Source organism: Onychostruthus taczanowskii, unplaced genomic scaffold (assembly GCF_017590055.1).
Source record: "Onychostruthus taczanowskii isolate IOZ18803 unplaced genomic scaffold, ASM1759005v1 scaffold33, whole genome shotgun sequence".
Classification (NCBI taxonomy): Eukaryota; Metazoa; Chordata; class Aves; order Passeriformes; family Passeridae; genus Onychostruthus; species Onychostruthus taczanowskii.
Genome location: NW_024500683.1, coordinates 5442890 through 5463146, shown reverse-complemented (window position 1 = coordinate 5463146; position 20257 = coordinate 5442890). Strand labels below are relative to the sequence as shown.

The following is a 20257-nucleotide window of genomic DNA, read 5'->3' as shown; positions in this document are numbered from 1 at the left end:
TTTGCACTCACATAATATGTGCATGTTGGAAGGATAATACACCTGAAGAAAACACAGCAGAGCTCTGTAAAATTCTGTACATGTAGAAATCATGAGGCAATTGATAAGAAGTGCAGCAGAACATCTTGCTCTTTTGGTATTTCATTAAGCATCCATATTCTGAACAGGAATAAAGAATATTTGTTTACTGATATATATGGAAAATGCCAGTATAAGCACTCTTCTGGATTAGCTGCCACAATTGTACTCAATAATAGATGAAGAAGGAGGTTTCAATTTTCTAAGACAAACAAGATAGTGCTTATTTAGAATACAAACCCTTAATTCATAATGAATAGTCCATCTAAAACATGAAGATGAGAAGCCAACTGGGACTTCTACACAAAAAGAAAAAGAAAAAGAAAAAGAAAAAGAAAAAGAAAAAGGAAAAGAAAAAGAAAAAAGGAAAAGAAAAAAAGGAAAAAAAAAAGAAATAAGAAGAAAAAAATAAGAAAATGTTTGGAATGACCATTTCATTAGAAAGAAATTGCAGCATAATAAAAAGTGCTTGTGTAATGAAGCTGGTGAAGGGTCTGGAGCACAATTCTTATGAGGACTGGTTGTTTATCCTGGAGACATAAAGGCTCAGGGGGACCTTATCATCCCTTATCACCCTGAAAGCACAGTTAACAATGTGGGAATGGGCATCTTCTAAGTTACACATGACAGGAATTGATGAAATGGCCTCAAGTTGCACTAGGGAAGCTTTTGGTGGGATTTCAGGGGAAAAAAATAATGTAAAAAGTTATCAAGCACTGGAACAGGCTGTCCAGGGAAGTAGCTGAGTCACCATCCCTGGAGGTACTTAAAAGTTGTGTAAATGTGGCACTGAGTGACATTGTTTAGTAGAGGACTTGGCACTGCTGGATAAACAGTTGGACTTGAACTTGGAGGTGTTTTCCACCGTAGCTGCTTCTATGACTAACCATGGCCTGAAGACATCCCCAACATACAATTTCTCAGCTATAAGCACGTAAGCATTGCTGTGACTTTTACATTTCTGGAGAATGATGTTTCCTAAGTGTCCTAGTTTGGATGGGATAGAGTTAATTTTCTTCCTAGTAACTGATACAATGCTGTGTTTTGGATTTAGGATGAGAATAATGTGGATAACATTTTAGTTGTCGCTGAGCACAGCTGACATTAAGTCAAGAACTTTTCAGCTTCTCATGTTCTCCTGCTACTGAGTAGGCTTGGGGGGCACAAGGCTGTAAGAGGACAGAGCTGACCCTGATTGACCAAAGGGTAGTTGTGATGCCATGCACAACATATAAAATTGGTGAAAAACTGGCCAGGGGTCTACTGCTTGGGTAGTAGTGCAGGCCACTGGGCATCAGTTTGTTGGTGCTGAGCAATTGGTTTCATTTTCATCACCTGTCTTCCTTGGATTCAATATCTCTCTTTCTCTAATGATTTAATTTCAATCATTAGACTTTTCTCAACTCCCAAATTTTCTTTCTTTTAGCCCTCCAATTCTCTTCCCCAACCCCACCAGGATATGGAGCGAGCAAGCAGCTCTCTGGTGCTTAATTGCTGTCTAGGGTTAAACCTTGACATAGAAATTAAATCTGCAGCACATTTTTCTCTCAGCTACAGGTTAGAGACAAAAAAAGATAACAAAGATATTCCGATATACCCTTGCTAAATAAAGGCTGTGTTTGATGTGTGTTCTTCTTATCTGACAGTTTAGAAACTTCAGGAAATTTTCGGGTTGAGAAGCAACATCATCATAAGAAAAAAAACTATACATCTGACAGTAGCAATGAAATAATTGGGATAATTCAAAAAATAAAATATTTAGACAACTATTGTAAGGAGGAAATATATTCAGTAAAGACAGGGGAGAAGAACCTAAGACTGCAAAAATCTGGATTTTCTTAGCATCCATGACATTCAATACAATTCAACTGGATCAAAACTGGTATTATATCAAGCAACTATTGATAATTAATTACCCAGTTTTAAAATCAAATTCTGATTTTTTTTCCCTGATATGCATTTATTTGACCTTTTTTTTGTCTAAACCCAAATTTAGTCTAAATTTCTATCATGCAAAGCATTTGGGAATGGAGACTCCAGAAACTCCACCTAAACTGGTGGGGTCTTGGTGCATCTCATGATTCATTCTTCATAGTGCTGAAAGCCGTGATTAGTATTAGAATTTTTCCCCAATTGTTTTTTTCTATTTTTTTTTTTTTAGCAGAGGGATGTTTTTATTGCTAGAAGATTACAATAAAAACTTGCTTCTTTTGCACAGTTCCTTTCTCTCCCTTTGTCAGTTACAATTTAGCATTACATAGAACAAACCTAAGATTCTTTTAATCTCTCTTAATGAAAGGCACACAGGTACTAATAGAAATAGTATAGATTTTTTTTATTGACAAAGGTTTAGTGGAGAAAAACCGAGAGCCTGGAAGGCAGCAAAACAAGCTGGGAATACAGCCAAAACCAACAGAAGTAATACAAAGCTTGAGAACTTGAAAGCTACAGATGTACATAATGAAGGCTGAGGAGAAAGATCTGAGTTTCTACATGGTAGCAGGTACTGTGAGAAGGGGTACTTGGCCTACTGTTCCTAAATACAGTTACTAATAAAGTTGACATATTTAAAGCATGTAAAAAACACTGTCTCAATTATTGCTCATTCCTCAAGCATGAAACTAGTATCACAACATGACTAAAAAGCATATGTCCACAGCCAGAGGAGACTGGGAATGCTGCCTAGGTAATAAAATGAAAATGCCAGACTCTTTGATATGCCTTTTGTGTCTTTCCCCTGTGGGTACACATGCAGGATGTGCATTTCTGTTCTCTGTAGCACTGGGACTTTTGCTCGCAGATGCTTCTCAGTTTTGGACGTATTCAGAAATCATTTAGTGACAGTCATCCCAGATGTATAACTAACCAGCAAGTGGCAACAGAGTAAATCAAAAAGTGTATTGTTTTTTTCTCTGCCATACAAAATACATTGTTTTTCCTAACAAAAGACCCAAAAAACTAAACAAAAAAAATCAAACACCCCTCTACTCCCCTACCCGCAAATCAGCTCAATATTTGAAACTCAATCGCACACTATATTTGTATTTTTAGACTAAGCTAATTTTAAGAGGAAGCTTGATATTTCTGAGCTTATTTTTAAAAATACTGCATATATTTTATTAGAGTTTGCAAACATTAAAATCAGAAATCATCTGATAATATTAATCTTACATGAGAAATTTCTTTCTTTCTCTTTCTCTTTCTTTCTTTCTTTCTTTCTTTCTTTCTTTCTTTCTTTCTTTCTTTCTTTCGTCGTTGTTTCTATATCTCAGTGTTTGCATTTGAGTGAGGTTCTTGAGCACTACTCAGCTCCTCAAGGGACACGTATCAAGAAACAAAATATCTTTGTAGTACTCAGAAATAAGAAACTGAAAATAACTCCTTACTAGGCTTGTATTTCCTATCACTAAATAAACTACACCAAGACAGATGTTACTCTGAGATATAAATCAAGCTTATTATGTGGTGAAGCTACCTAAAGCATCTAGGTAGCTTCACAAAGGAGCTACCCAGATGCTTTAGGTATCTAAAGATACCTAAAGCAGGCATGGTACTTTCTATGGTATCTGCCAGTGCAGTGCCAACAACTAGCTGGTTCCTTCATGGTTCAGTTCAGACCAATAGTATACCTCTGCCAACAGGCAGATTGTCAGTAAGAACAGTCTAAATTTAGTTTCTGACATCTTTTGGGGCTTGGGACAGTATGCAGAGTTTTTTCAAAGCAGAAATTCTGGGTTTAATTAAAGTGGTATGACATGCACTGTTATGGACCAGTAACAGTTAAACTCTCTCAATCACTGGGCACATTTTGTCTGGCTGTGTTAAATGGATCACTGATTTTCCAGTGGGCACAAAACCAGACAAACATATGGACAACATTTATAGGCAATCAGTACATTTACACTTAATTTGAGTATCTCAGCTGACTAATGAGGGACAGACTTAAAGCCAGAGATTTCCAAGCTGTTGTCCATACTGAGATCACAGACTGCTGTTTCAGAAGACTTGTCCTTTATGAATCTGTTGGCCAAAGAAATGTAAAACCGACCATGTGTTCATATGCTTCTTGTTGTCACTGTTCTTATGGTTCTGACTCATTAGTGTTTTAGTTTACCCAAGAACTAAGCTTTGGACATGAATTTCTCATTGGTCCTCAATTAATCGTGCTTTGGCATACAGTGGTCTCAGTGCACACAAATCCAATTACTTTTGAAAGAAACTGAAACACAAAATGTACACACCTAATGTGCTCCACAAGTCCAAAAAATAGCAAGCTCCTCCCTCCAAACAAGTATATCGTTTGCATTCAGGTCTCAATATGCATTTTTTTACTCTGGGGTTATCTGTGTTGCTTGCTAACATAGTATTACCCTTAATTCAGGTATGAGTGAAAAAGTGAGAATTTTTCCTTTTTGAGTTTTTGAGTTTTGGAATCTGAAATTGGTTGAGATTTCTGATGTTCTGATCTACACATACTATGTTTACACACCCTGTGACTACTTCACGCTTTCAGTGAAGTACCTACATAACTAAATTTACAGATCCATTTACAGAACATTTTTTATTTAAGCAAGAAAAGCATAGAAATGTGACCTTAAGTCACATATAATCTAGTGACTAGTAACTAAAAGTCCGATTCTATCCTCACACAAGTCAATCTTAAATGTTTTTACTCTAAGATTGTATCAAAAGCATTTGAGCTTCCTGTCCTTGGACACTCATTTGCACTCAAGTCAAACAGTTGTTAAATAAAGTACTGCTGCATTTTCTAATGGAGATATTTTAGTGCCACTTTCTGCTGACATAATTTTCTCCACCTAAGTGACTTCAACAAGTGTGAAAACCATCTTTTTATAAATTCTCAATGTATAATATTTCTGCAATGCAATTCTAGGACTCTATTTTTGTTTTTTTCTATATCTATAAACCATTCCCATAAAGGTTTATATCACTGTTGTGAAAGTTATACATTAAACTGTAAGTGTTTTGATGAGATACAGGTTTCAAGTTTCTGTATTGGAAAATCATACATAAGTAGACACAGGAAGGGACCTCTGGAGATTGTCCAGTTCCCTTGTTGCATTGCCCTGTTTACAGCAGGGTCAACGATATCAGGCTGCTCAGAACCTCATTCAGTTGAGTGTGTGATAAATCCAAGGATGGATACCTCACTTCCAGGCAACCTATTTCAGAGTTACCTTTATAGTAAAAAAGAATTTCTTGACTTTTTAATGGACCTGGCATTATTTCAGTTTGTGGCCTTGGCCTATTTGATGGGGGACCACTGTGGACAGAAGTCTGGCTCTGTATTCTTCACTTGCTGGGGTGCTGCAGGGGTTAATGTACTGGCACCTCAGATGGGCACACAGTCAGACTCATGTCTCAGAAAAAGTGTGATAGTTTTGTTCATGACTGTCCTCTTGGCACCTGCTTATTTTTGTGTATAGAGGGAAGTGGGCCCTCTGCAGTCCTAACATGTTTATCAGAAGGTCTCTCTAAATCACTTGTACCCTTTGCTTGACAACTGAGTCTATCACTTCTTTGCTTGATTTTGGATGGCTGATCTGTTGTCCAAGATATTTCTGTCCCTTTTGGTCGACTCAATCCCATATCTTCCTAGCCTCAGTCCTGTGGGAAGGTCCCATGGTCCTGAAAGATGGAACTCTGTCATCAATACCAGTTATGTAAACAGTTGTTGACCAACAGGATTTATCCACACTCTTTCAAGTATTTCCTCTCATTGTCAGGATTGTAGGGAAAAACACTGGAACACCCATGTCCGTTATGCTTCTGGAGACATGGAGTCACCTGTGGTGTGTTCCAGGTCTGCTCTGGCCATATCATTAGTACCTACACGGAAGAACAGCAAGAGATGATAGTCCCAAGGCTGGACATGCCTTGTTAGTCTCACCATGGCATCCCAAATCCAAGCCCTTGGAAAGCAGCAATCCTACTTAAATGACAGGTAGTACTGGCAGATGGGGGCCTTCATCCCCAAAATGGAGTCCCACCGTACTGCCACTTGCTGTTCTTTGTTGTGCTGCTGAGTGCTTCAGGCTCAGCTGGTTTGGACACTTTTTTGGCATAACTCCCAGTCCCTCATCTGCTACAAGGACAGTGAATCTTTTCCATATATTCATTAAATAAAAATACATAATGAAATCCATAAATTCTTTTCATGTTTTGTTGGTTCTTGGTTTCACCTCAGGGGGAGTTCTGATGAAATTCTCTCATACTTTTTTCTTGGTTTGTTTTTGGGTTTGGTTGTTTGTTTGCTTTTTACATGGAATGCAAAGAATTCCTGTCACCTCTCTATCTCAGTCATTTTTGTTCTTCAGACACTCAATGGTTCCACTGAGCATGTGTGCATGAGTGAAAACCAAACATAAAATTCAGAATTTTTCCCAGGGAAATTGCAGTGGTATTTATACTTCAGACTACATTACAGGTATTTGATAAGAAAGTGAGTCTACATTAATGTGGTGAAGCTTTTGCTTCAAATAATCTGCTTTGCCTATAAAAAGGAACATATTTCTATATAAATTAAGCTCAAAAAGAGTACTAGATTGAATATGAGAGATATAGTGTCAGACTAGAGCAGAATTAATGTGGATGGCAATACTTTTTATTGAGACATTCAGGGTGTGCTGGCTGGTATTAAAGCTGTACAGAAACAAACATAGTAAAGCATTTATGCAATATGTCAAATCTTTTCCTTAGCATAAAAATTTAATGAATTATCAAAAATGTTAGTAGAGAACTCTAAATAAGATTTCTTTTTTTTATAACAGATCCTAAAGGTGATGAAGATGCCTAACTATTTCAAAGCCTTGGCATTATGTCTCAAAATAAAAAATGCATATGTAATTACTGCTTCAGAAAGCTTCTGTTAACCACTAGTTCTGATAGGTTTATGTGCAGGTGCCCTGCTTAGGGCTTCAATAGCCCTTACAAAACCTGTTTGAAGGCAGGACTTGAAGTAATGTGGGAGAGTAATGAGGAAATATTCAAAGTCTCTCGATTATTTTGAAAGGAAACTTTAGTCAAGGGTTTTTATTTCAGTCCAACCACATCTGGCTTAATCTTGCATTTTCACAATTCCGTAATAGACATGCAGAAATCAATTAATATGATTACTCACTAAATGAATTAAATGTTTTCCCAGTGCTTTCAGAGTCAATTTTCCTGTAAAAGGATAAACTATTTATTAGAATAATCTTGTAAATTACTTTTTCTGGAAAATATCTCAGCATATTTCAGAATTTTATGTTATGCAAATAAAACAGATTCTATACAAACACAGAATATCTTTAACAAAATTTAGTTTTTATTTTTTTCTCTGAAAGAGGTTAGCTAAGCAACAGAAACAAGAGAAACTGAATCTTACAACACGTAACTCAGTGCCTGGTATTACAAGAACTGGTAAATTGTCACAGGTGTTCTTCAGCTCCCTCTTTTCTATTGTCATAAAAAGGATAGGGGTCAAATGATAACAAACAAACAAACAAATAAACAAACAATAATGCAAGACATGGACCCTGGCCAGGATCACCTTCCACTAGATCAGGTCGTTTCCTGGGATGGGGCATCCATAGCTTCTCAGAGCAACCTGTTCCTGTGACTCATCACACTCACAGTAAAAAAATTTTAGTCTGAATCCTTGGAACAGAATATTAAAATCTAAAGGAGGACAGATCGGAGAACTCTTAAATAACTAAAAGAAATGGGATAACAAGTCTTTCTCTGGGCTATTTTCCTTTCCAAGTGCTACATAATTTTCCCAAGCCTGAAGAGGTTAGCAGCTAAAGAGACCTAATGAAACGAGAAACTGACCTCCTAGTCTTTGGATGACAAACATTAATACATAACTTGTCAGTTGTACATGTTTATGTGCATTATTTCTTTCTTTTTTTTTTTTTTAATTTTTATGCATACATAAATGAGAGACTGTTCTTTATTCCTGCAGAACTTATTTTGTTGTGAAAGAGACACCATACTGTAATTCATAATTGATGGAGTGGGAGTAACATTCACATTTTCTGCAGAAAAGCAAACAGGTGCAAAGCTATTTAATATACTTTAAGCAAAAGAAAACACCCTTGCTGCTATATGGAGAATTTATTTAATATTTAATTAATTCTTCCAGTTACTTATTGTGTGTTGTGTGGCAAGGAATGTGGGAAACTTTCAGAGAGTGAGCGAGCACCTATGGATTTCACCATTTAACTTGTTTCAGAATAATTTCCTTCTGGACCCATACCTTTCCATGACCTTCTGTTCTCTGTCTGCTAAGTACATGCCATTATGTAATTCTCTGCAGCTAAATGTCCTTTTTTAGAATTCCGTTCCTTATGAATCAGTAACATTTTTGTAGTTCCAAGTCTCTGTAATACCACTGATAGACTTTTAATGCCTTCAAAGGTACAAACTCTACATTTCCCACCTCAAGCATAGTGTTAGGCTCTATAGAGTGCACAAATCAAATTCAGGGTTATGCTTTCCACAAGTAGGCCAATTCTCCAGCATCTTATGTTGTGAAGTTCTTCACTTCTTTCCCTGCTGTCACTGATTTTGTCTGTCCAGTCTCCTCACTGTGGGCAAAACCTAAAGCACACCATCTGGGACTACCTTCCTGTATCTTTACCACATTGATTTGCCTTCTGTTCACAAGTCTCATTGGAAAGCCAATCTTTAACTTCCTCTTAATCTCCATTTCCTCCACTCTGTGACAGTTTTATTCATTCTGTAGAGGATTTAAAATTCAGTTTATGAAAAAGATAATAGAAGGCTTTCTCTTCTGTCTTATGTAATGGTATTGGTTGAAGTTACAAATTTTTATATACATCTGCATCTTTCAAAAAGATCAAATTAAAACATGTTAAAATAATGTCATAAATAAAACAAACAAATGGAAATATGATACTTGTTTGTCAAAATCATCTTTCAATTAAATGAGTAAAGCATAAATATCATAATCACTCTATCCAAGTAATGTATAACACCACAGATCAATACCAAGGCCATTATCCTAAGTCAGTAAATCAATAGTTAATTTTGTGTATTCAAAAGTCTCTGACTCAACTGGACTTATTAGAGCATAAAGGACTACACCCAATTATGACTAAGTTTTTAGTCTTTTTACTGTTATATTCACTACAGTACAAGGCAGGGGAGGGACGCATTTCAACAAATCTTGAAAAAACCTTTTATTGAAGGACTAGGAAGACACTGTGGGTTTTTTTTAGCTAATTATAAATTGAAGATTAAATATTTCAGGGATGGCAAGTCAAATCTTCAGGGAGGCACAATGTGTTGTATCAGCAGCAAAACTTTGCAGAAGAACTGCTGCAGTTGCCAGTTTTTTGGGTGAACTACAGCTGCCTTATAGCGCTTCTCTAGGATGTGTAATTGGCAATGTGAAACTTATTTGTCCTGCATTCACAGTTTCACCACATGGGTACTCTCAATGAGGTCAATACATAAGTTTAAGTCACATAGAAGTCAACTTGAATTTATTTGGCCTGGGAACCATTAAGAGCTTGTCATTTGTTATGTACACTGGACGCCATTCATGGTATGTGGTCTGACTTTTAGTTAAGTTGAGGTTTCAGACCAACTTCAGTGGCAGTGCTTGTTTACTTTATTTAAAGCTTAGAGAATTTCCACTCCCACAGAAATCTAGAAACTTCATTGATGCAGACCTATCTAGCCTTTTATTTCCTTTCAAATGTCAGATCACCTGTTCTCATCACCTAGGAAGAGTGTTTCTCAATGTTTTAAAATAAGTTATAGGTTCTAGAGATCATTCTTATTCTTTTCTCTATTTAGCACAAAGTACAAAAAATTCTGTCTTACAAGGAACTTAGGTGTAGTGTACCAATTTAGGAAATTGTTTTAGGCTAGTCCAAAGGTCTGACTAAATTCTTTTGGGGAAACTTACCTGCTAACAGTTAGCTACTGTGTACTTTAGTCCTCAATGCCAGAGTTATTTTCAAATCTTTTTCACAATTTATGAAATGAGCTAACCTACTTGTTCTTGAAATTTAAATTATCTGTCAACTCTATTTTCTTTGCTATTAAAAAAAAAATAGTAATAATCTCTCTCCACCTTTCACATAAACCTTCCATACAACCCAGAACATAAGTCCCTAAAAGACCCGAATTACATTATTTCACTTTGTTATATGTATCCTTTTTTTTCCCCTCCTTTCCAATTTAAAAACAGAAACCAAACAAGAAAATACTTCTTCTTCTAGTTCAAATTAGCATTATTGTCAATTTTATATTGGAAAGCTCATTTCCATAACATTAAATGTTATTGAAAGGGAAATAACTGCCTTTAAAATCAAAAGGATAGAGACTTAACCACAAGAAGGATATGGAACTGAAATAGAAGCATTATCATATAACTATAACTTTACCTATAGTTTTTTTTTTTCTACTTTACTATGTGGTAAGTACAGAGAAATAATAGCTTCCAGAAACAAAGCTCTGAAAGAAACATCTATTATCATTTTTTGACATACAGAAGAACACAAGCAAAAACTGAATTCAGAGCTACTGTGAAGATACAATTTTCTTTTCTTTTTTTTTTAAATGCAAATACTTCCAAATGTTTTATGTTGTATAGATTATATATGTGATCTGATCTTATAAAAATCATTAGGGACATCATATCTTTGCGTATTGTCCCCCAATAATACTTTGAATTAATTATTTTAACTTTTTAAAGAAGAATTTGCAAATTACTCTGGTGAAACTCTACCATAAGGTGGCCATTATTCAAATGCTGGCTGGGCATCAGTGTTCACATGGAAGGCGTGAGCAATTGCCTTTGAATAACATGATTTGTTTTATTCTTTCTTCCTCCTTCTTCCTTTGCTTTTTAAACAATCTCAACCCACTAGTTTTCTTCTATTTGCTCTTCTTCTTTTGTCTTCACCATCCCATAGAAAGGACAGAGTGAGTAAGTGGCTGTGTGGTCTTTAGCTGGCAGCTGGATCAACCCCTCACAAGTTTCATTTCTTGCGCCTGCTCTTTCCGATGCGTTGCTAAGACAACATTATCTAATTTCAAGGCTCTATATTATACCACATTAGCAACACCAAAAATGAAGGATACATATTGCAAATGTCATTCTGACAATGGTAATTCATCCTTACCTTGAAAAAAATGCATCAAAATATTTGAGCTGCTGGACTGCAGAATGAAACTTTTATAAGAGTAGCTGATTAATTATTCCTAAGGCACCAGAGGGTCTAATATGACTGACAGTGGCTTGCTCTGTCATACAACTTGCTGCTCGTATGTAACTCTTGGAGAACTGGAATTTTCAGATGCAGTAGAAAATCAGAATCTCCTTATGCTGGTGCATTTTTGCGATTAAACTTTTTATTTCACCTATCCTGATCTCCCACCAGAGAAGATTTAGAGTGGATATTAGGAAAAATGTCTTCATTAAAATGGTGTCAACAGTCTACCTAGGGAAGAGATTCAGTCACCGTGCCTCGAGGTATTTACTAGGTGTGTACGTGTGGCATTCAGGGACATGGCTGAGTGATGAACTTGGCAGCGTTAGCTTGCAGTTAGAGTCACTGATCTTGAAGATCTTTTTCAAAGTAAATTATTCTGTCATTCATCTCACAGTCCAGTTGTTTAATACCAACCCTTACCTGGAGAGCCAAGGTAAAGTCTGTGAAATATATATTGCAATTAGAGCATATGTTGGAATTCTTTCTCATATTCAGATCTTTGATCTTGTATAATAAGGCTACTGTAATATAACTTTGAAAGAAAATTGTATTTGATGCAGAAATTATGAAACTCCTGAAATCTCCATCTGTTTTTAAATCTTCCTTTATTTTGCTTCACTTCCTTCCTATCCTCCAGTTTTTTACCTTTTGGAGGAGGAGGAAGAGAGCCTGTATTGTTAAAAATTAATTTTCTAGGGGATTGTTCATTCATTATCTGTCCTTTTAAAGCTGCTGAAGAAGAAGGGATGAGTCTTCTTCCATTTTTATGAATATATGTTAATTCATTAATACTCTTTGTGTTGATCACTGAGGAATCTTGACGTATAAATGGATAATATAATTTCGAAAAATTTTGGTACACTTTGATAATGAATACAATAAGAAAGACATAGCATGTGAAATAATATAGTCACATATAAGCTGAATAATACAATCACTTAGTGAGCAAGTTTCTAGGTCCCTTTCTAGATTCAACTTAAAAGATGATCCACATGAAAGTTATTTCAGAAAAGTGTATGATAAATGTTAGTTTAAGTAAATATACTCTGGAGTAGAATAGAGAGGAGAAATTTAAATATTGAATAGAAATTAATTAATACTACTATAGCAAAATAATATCAGAAATTCCCAATTTCTTTTCAAAATAACTTTTCTACTTAGCAAAACCCATGCTGGGGAGGGGGGAGGGGGGGCGGGGTTGAGTGTGAAATTTTGTTGCACTTAAAACTGCCAAAGAACAATCCCGTAATAAAAAAAAATACTGAAAATTTTCAATGTGTATTAGCCAACAACAAAATGAATCCTTTCACATAAATGATTGCTGTAATATTGACAACACAGGTGAAAAATTTTGAAAAAGACTGCAAAGGATCAAACACAGAGTTTAATATGACACCTTGCCATTAAGTTTCTACAGCATTTGTTTTCTGTAGATACTAACTGTATCCACATTGATGTATTGAATGTGATGCTTTTTCAGAAACAGTAGTTTGAATGGCTCTCACTGATTTGCTGTGCTGTGTTCCATTTAAAATAAAATTGCATAGGTCTGTGACAAACAAGGTGAGAAATATATAGGAACTACAGAAAAAAAAATAAACACAAATAAATTAAGGTTAAAAAATGGATGAAAGACATGAAGAAAAATTAAAACAGTGTTTGAAATTGCAGTGAGCTACTATTCTTTGTCATGCTAAATTTTGCTCAAATTATTAAATTTTCCTGGATCAATATTTCAACTCATTTGGTGAAGCACAGCCAAAATTCTCAAGGGGTAAAATATATTACTTTTATTAAAAATCTGTATATTTCTCCATTTCCGGCACCTTGTTTTTGGGAAGAATGTTGTTTAAACTGCATATAAAACTTCATTTTGTCAGTCTCAATTAAAGGATCAGCTGCAGTTAGGAATAGTACCTGTAATGTCAACAGTTGCAACACACTCTCCTAGAGAATAAGAATGCACATGAATTGGAGGCATAAAATTTATTTTGTGGAATGCTGTCTATCATGATTTTAAAATGGCAATATGTGTCCAGTATGAGATATTGAAATATTAACTGCAGTCTAGTGGTAGAAAAATACACATTTACAATAGCATTCAAAGACAGTAACAAAAGTGTCACAAACAAAAGTGTCACAAACTGTGGTCTCCATATCAAGCACTTGATTTTGCCCAAGGTGTTGAAATGTTACAAAAACCCTCCAAAATACTGTACAATACACAAAATGTTCTAACTGTGTAAAGAAGAAACAGCTGTGTAAATTGGAGAATTTGAGAAAATTCTTTTGAAGCAGCTACGTTTAGTTCAAGCTTAGGAAATAGTGACAATTGCAGGTTACCCTCAGGATTTGTCAGAAAAAAAAATTGCAGCTTCTTCATGCATGCACTAAGACAAGCAAGCAAGCAAAAACAAACAACCAACCACAAAAAAAAGCAAATCAACCAAAGAAACCAAGCAAAGAAAACCCCCAAAATCCACACCTTTCATACACTTCACAGTTCCTGAAACTGCAAACATCTTCAGCAATAATGCAGCAGTCAGCGGTATCTACGGGGTTGTTCAGTTCTCCCAAAGTGAAGGTTCAAATGGTGGGAAGCTGAACTGTGGATTGTGCTGCCTACATCCTCAGTGGCTTTTGGTCAGTGTTTAAATGTTTAGTTCATTCTATATAGAGTCACCTATCACTTCATAATATAAAATTCAATTCAACATTTATCAGTTTGGTATTCTCACAAATGTGCCTGTAGAAACTAGAATAGGAAAGAAAAAACTGTCCTTTCTTCCACTTTTTTTTTTTTTTTTTTTTTTAACTGGTAATTTCTCTGACAGCCTGAATGTTTCTTAAGGAAAATATTCTTGCTGTATGATCTCAGTGTCTCTGTGGAATATGATGAAAACAAATTGCTTCTTGACAGATTCCTGGAAGGACTGACAGAGAACATGTGCCACCTCTGGTGTTGAAGTTTACACCATGTGAATCTCTGTCTTCTTTCCTCTCACGGAGGAATCAGGTGATAGAATGATTTTATTTCTAAGACGTTATTTTTAACACACTTCATATCTCCAAAAGTAATATATCTGAGCAATTTTTAAAATAAATGCCGAAGTACTTGAAGTAAATCAGTTTTCTTGGGTAAGATACTTTTAAAGTCCCTTTGAAGCCAGTGCAATTGGTGTCAATGAGTATTCCTGTCATTTATAATGAGATCATAAACACACCTAGTAGAAAATTTTCTGCGCCTTTTGAATTCCCTGTATAACCACATTGACCCAGTAACTGCTCTTAGATGATAAAAATACTCCTCTTTCTCACTGCCTATAAAATTATAAATAAACAAAAATACCAGTGTCTGGAAAGTATGATTATAAACCCTTGATATGTGGATGTATGGATCAAAGGAAATTCAGAACTCAGAAAAATATCACTTTAGATTTTAGAATAAAAACTTAACAATAATTTTAATTAAAATAAATTTGCTACTAACCAGATGTAGGTCAACACATGTAGAATTGTGTTCACAAGAGTTGACTACGCAGTCATCAATGTCTTGGTCACATTTCAATCCTGCATATCCTGGGTTGCACAAACAATAGAAGCCATCGACAACTGCAAGACAGATTGCACTTTAGTACTAAGAGGCATGACAACTGAATGTAGTAAATTTACTAAGTTCCAGTTATGAATACTATCTGGAAAAGATTAAGACCAGCTTTACTTAAACAGTGTGGACATATTAAAAACATTTAAATAAATTAAATGTGGTCTCAAAATATCTTTTAAATATGAAATCAGATTCATGTACTGAATTTTACTCACACAATGGAAATATTCCGATTCAAGGGTTATAAATCAAAGAGTTAAAAAGTGATATTATAAATAATGAGTAATTTTCTATCATAAAACAATCACAAAATGTATAAGATTCTATCTTATATCAAAATAAGATATGGAAGTTAAACAATGCTTGTTTATTGGTTGCTTTTAATGTTGTTATTGGTGCTGTAAGGAATGCCTCATATTATACCACTATATTAAGAGAAAATATACTCGAGTTGAATTTTTCTATGATGTATTTCTTAACATAATCATAAGAATCCTCTCCCTTTTTTTTGTCATTAGTAATCCAAATGGCAAGGAATCTTTAGAGTGCTCTATCCATATATGGAGTTCATGACAGACGGAATCGCACTTCTTGCAGTCCTGCATTTATTTTAACCTCAAAGGGGTCCCTGAGTTCTTCATTATCTCTGAGATTTACCATAGAATCTATTCTACCATCGTGTCTATACACACAGCTGCTACTGTGTTCATTAAAAGCTTCAAGTCCTTCAGCACAGGAGCATTATTCATATGCTAAAAGCTTCCCAGCTTCCTTAGGATTGCAGCTTTCTGCAGCCAGTGCACATAGAGTAGAGGAACTCAAATGTCCACATGATAAAACTCAAGCCAGAGGCACCACAAGGACAAGCTGTTCCCCAAAAAACTGGCACTTTGTCAGCATGAAAAACTTTAATACAGCTCATCTGAATTCCAATTCAAAAATATCTCTAAACCAATGTAGACCACATAGAAAACATCTGTAAATGTAATAGGAAATAGGATTTTCTAGATGGAAGATAAAGTAACTCACCTTATTCCCAGATAAGGAAAGACAGACTTTTCAAGATATTTTATTGAAACTGATTTTTATATTTTTATTTTTATTTTAACCAGGAGAGTTTTAGAAACTGATGCATTAAGTAATTTGGGCTTAGTTCTTTAGGATCTCATTTGAAACCAGTAGGCTGATTAGGTTGTTTGCAAATTTTTCTAAAAAAATATCCTTTTCATGGAAGCTCTTAAATCATCATTTTTTTTTTTGAAAACGTATGTGAAGAAACAGGAGGGAGATGTAGAAGAACACAAACACAGTTACTCAGTGCTTGAAGTGTGGACCCTAAAAGCTGAGCAGGCTTGCTTTGTATCAGACTTTTAGGGAAGTGTTCGTAGTGAGAGGGCTATTTAACAATAACTTCAAGGATACTTGCACAAATGACAGAACTGAAATCCTTTAGTAGTACTAGGAGGTACTATGAGGCAATGGCCAAAAGTTACAGCTCAGGAGATTTGGATGGGACTGGACGAGTGTAGGAATTGCCAGAATAGTTAACCAGTGGAATACACTGTCCCAAAGAGTTTGTGAAATTTCTGTCCTTCTTTGAAGACTTTCAAAACTCAGGTAGAAAAATCCCTGACTGACCTGTTCCAGCACTGTTAATAGTCTAACTTTGTGCAGGGTTGACTACATGACCTTCAGATGTTTTTCAGCTTTCCAGTCAGCATTTTAAGATCCTCTGAAAATTACTACTTCTACTTTTTCTTTTTTTTTAACAAGTATGGAAAGTGTCAGATAGATGGCAAGAGCCCTATAAAATTTTCAAATAAGTACTCCACACTAAACTTGGCCTGCCAATCCAGACAGAATATAGTAGGGTAATCAAGTTGCTTCTAAAACCTTTCAGTACATATTGCAATGAAAGAGAAAGTTACACAGTTACATGCAGAAGGTAAACAGGTGCGCCTTTTTACATTGGTTTGAAATTAAACAGAGTTTTTTGACTTATTAGGCTTAGGACATGTAACGCCTAAGTGCTCTGTGAACTCTTTTTCAGCACCTGAATATTCTCTCCTGAAATGCACAATGTAAGATGTTTTTGGTTAATTTAGGTATCAAAGGAGACAGCATAAATCTCATTAAAATTTCTCATTAGCTACAATTCTGACCCCCTGAACACAAAAACCCCAGTGCCGGGAGTTGAGGCATTTTGGCAAAAATAATCCTTCTGGTACAGGCTGTGAAGCTTCAGACAAGGTAAATTTCAGTAAATTATCCACTGTTCTCCCCAGAGCAGCTCAGCAGCTGCAGAAGCTTCAAAAGAAAGACTACCCTACATTAAAGTGAGTAACCAGACTGAACTCACTGTCATAGCAGTATCCGTGGAGGCAAGGGTTAGAGCTGCACTCATTGACATTGATCTCACAGCGTGGGCCTGCAAAGCCCTTCACACACTGGCAGTGGAATCCAAGGGGAAAAACGTCCAAATTCATTTCTTCTATGCACACAGCTCCATTCTCACAGGGATTGCTGGCCTCGCAAGGCCTAAACTCACAGTTCAAACCTGAAAAAGAAAACAGCAAAGCTGTCAGTGTTAAACTAATGAATATATCCCTGCAGCTGCTGTCTAGTATGAGCTTTATTTTCTTTATAACCCTGGTTAAAATTGAGTAGGAGGGTCTCAGAGGTACATATATGTATATTACCATGCAGAAACATCTATTCGCTTGGTATCATTAAAAAAAAAAAAAAGACAATTTATATTTTGTTTATATTACTTTATATTATGAATACATTTTAAAATCTAATAGCTATCTCACAGTTTTCGATAGATAAGTATATTTCCCATCTTTTCTCTTAACCCTTGTGCTTTGAACAGCTCAAAAATGAAATTTTTTAAAATGCATTTAAAAACAATAAATGAATTTTGATTGAAGCTTCCTGCTATTTTGTCTTGATAACTTGTCACAACTGCCACATGAATTGTTCATACATTAACCTATAATAGTGAACGTGAATTAAATGTATGTAACATTGTATAGTAGTTCACTTACCAGCCATGACTGAATACAAATTATTTTACTGAAAATATGTACTTATTTAATCATTATTTATAAAAATTCCATACACCAGAAAATCTTGCACAGTCCAATTGTACTCTTTCCTTACTACCGCTCTTGTATAACAGATTACATACATTTATCTGGGCTACCCAAGGAACTGTGTGATTGTGGATATTGGGTCACAGATGCCCTCATCTAAATCTTTAATTTACAACAGTTACATAAAAAGAGATTTAAAGGTCCTATAAATTGAGTCTTAATTTGTTAGAACATAACAAAACTGTTTCATGTTTTCCAGTACTGATATTGGAAATGAGGGTGGCAGAGACAACTGAGATCAAATGGGTTTAGGTTTGTAAATCTGCCTGCATTTTCAGTCCGTGCTGCTGGAGGCAAGTCTGTTCTTTTAGGCTTACTTTCAGACAGTGCTTAGTGACTCTCAGGGCTGTAACAAACTGTACACAAGCCCCTCTGAATCCCTTTGAAGCCTTTCCATAACTACTGAAGCTGTGTCTATCCCATGCTTTCTGGTGGAGCTTCCCAGGGTTTGCTGTGCCCCAAGCCTTCTGCACATTTCACCAGTGCCCTTGCCTCCACTATGGTTGTGAAGCCATTCCTTTCTGCAGCAGTTTCGCCCTGTCCCAAAAACCTCTCTGTCCCTCAGGCAGGCTGTAATCTTAATCCAGTGATGGGCAGTGTGACACTACAAGACAAAACACCTGGGCAGTCATGTAGAAGATATAATCCACACAGTCACACTAGAGTGGGTTGGTTGCTGACTGATGCCCATACAGCCGCTCTCACTCCCTCTCAACAGGCAGGTGAAAATAATAAGAGAGAAAACCTTGAGGACCATGATAAAAATAGGGGCATCATTTACAAATTACTGTCATGGACAAAATAGAAGCAACTTGAGGAAAAGTGGTTGAATTAACTGCCAATTAAAAATAGCACAGGATTGTAAAAAGCAAACACAAAGATAAAACCACCTTTCTCCACCCCTCTTTTCTTCCCAGACACAACCTCACTCCTTCTCTTCAGACTCCTCTATCTCCTCCTTACCCATGAATAGCACAGGGGAATGGGGAATGGGAGCCATGTTTAGTCCATGACAGCTCTTTGACCCTGACACTTCTGCCCTGTGTCAGTGAGACTCCCCACAGGCCACAGCTCCTTCATATTAATGAACAAACACTATCCAAAATGTCAGCAGGATCATAGGTGAGCTGACTGCTTACTGTAAGATTGTCATTTAAGGGCTGAATTCTAAATGTTTTTAATAAGAAGTACAACAAGTAGGAACAGAACTGAGGTTAAAATTCCAACCACCCTTTGACCCCAGTAATGATGCTGACAAAAGAGGAAAAAACAACACAAGTTGTTCCCTGTCTCTATGCTTATGATTTCTCTGATGCAGGATGATCCTGCTGCAGACAGCCAGCACTTTCAGATCTGGAATTCATGAAACTGCACAGCAAAAGAAGCCATATGGCTCATTGAGATTTTGCCCTGAAGATTCCATATTTATATCACAACAGCTTGACATGAGTAAAAACCCTGCTGATTCCTAAAGTGGAATAACACAATTAAGCTTAACACATGGCTCACAATCATAAATGGACACGACAGATGATCCAGTAATGCAGTACTTAATTTTCTTTACCTGGAGAGGCAGCTTTACCTTTGCATCTACCTTCTGTGCACTTCCTTTTCTCTTTAAACTCATTCAGGAGCCCATTTATCTGTTTTTCAGCCACACCTGCTTGAGTTCCTGCACACTGGAAAGAACTGTGCTTTGAGGAAATGGTCTTTAAAGTTAAATCAGTGGGCTCAAGACAAATCCTCTTTCCCTTCAGTTCAATCTCTAATGGGAGCTTGCCAAACAGATTTCCGAGCTAATGAAAACCAGCTCACTGAAGTTTGGAATCATTATTGTGCTACTTGAATTTTGCATTTCTCTTAAGATTATGAACTCTGTCATCTCACTGCCACTACTGCCAGAGTTGTTTCCTACCTCTACATCCCAAACTTCCTCTTGCTTATTCACAAATATAGAATACAGATAAATATCTCCCCTAGTTTTCTTACCTTGCAATTGCTTTAAAAAATTGTCAATATGATCAATTATTTGTGTCTTTCCATGTTATCTTTTCAGCAGAAGTCAGTGTGGTAATATCCCAAGAAGAACTAATTTTCCTAAGATTTTTTTCCAGTTTCCTAAAGATGACTTAATAAAATTTTCTTGATCAAGCTATCTGTAGAAG

The 20257-nt window shown here is 36.0% G+C and overlaps 1 protein-coding gene across 1 annotated transcript in view; it reads right to left on the bottom strand.

The window, feature by feature from the left end:
• The window catches only part of EYS (eyes shut homolog), a 614241-nt gene that overhangs the window by 458276 nt on the left and 135708 nt on the right, over positions 1–20257 (bottom strand). Inside the window, exons 10-11 of the mRNA XM_041410576.1 lie at positions 17297–17494; positions 14821–14942 (exon numbers count right to left, since the gene is read on the bottom strand). Coding sequence (XP_041266510.1) covers positions 14821–14942; positions 17297–17494 — 320 coding nt within the window. The remainder of the gene's footprint in view (positions 1–14820; positions 14943–17296; positions 17495–20257) is intronic.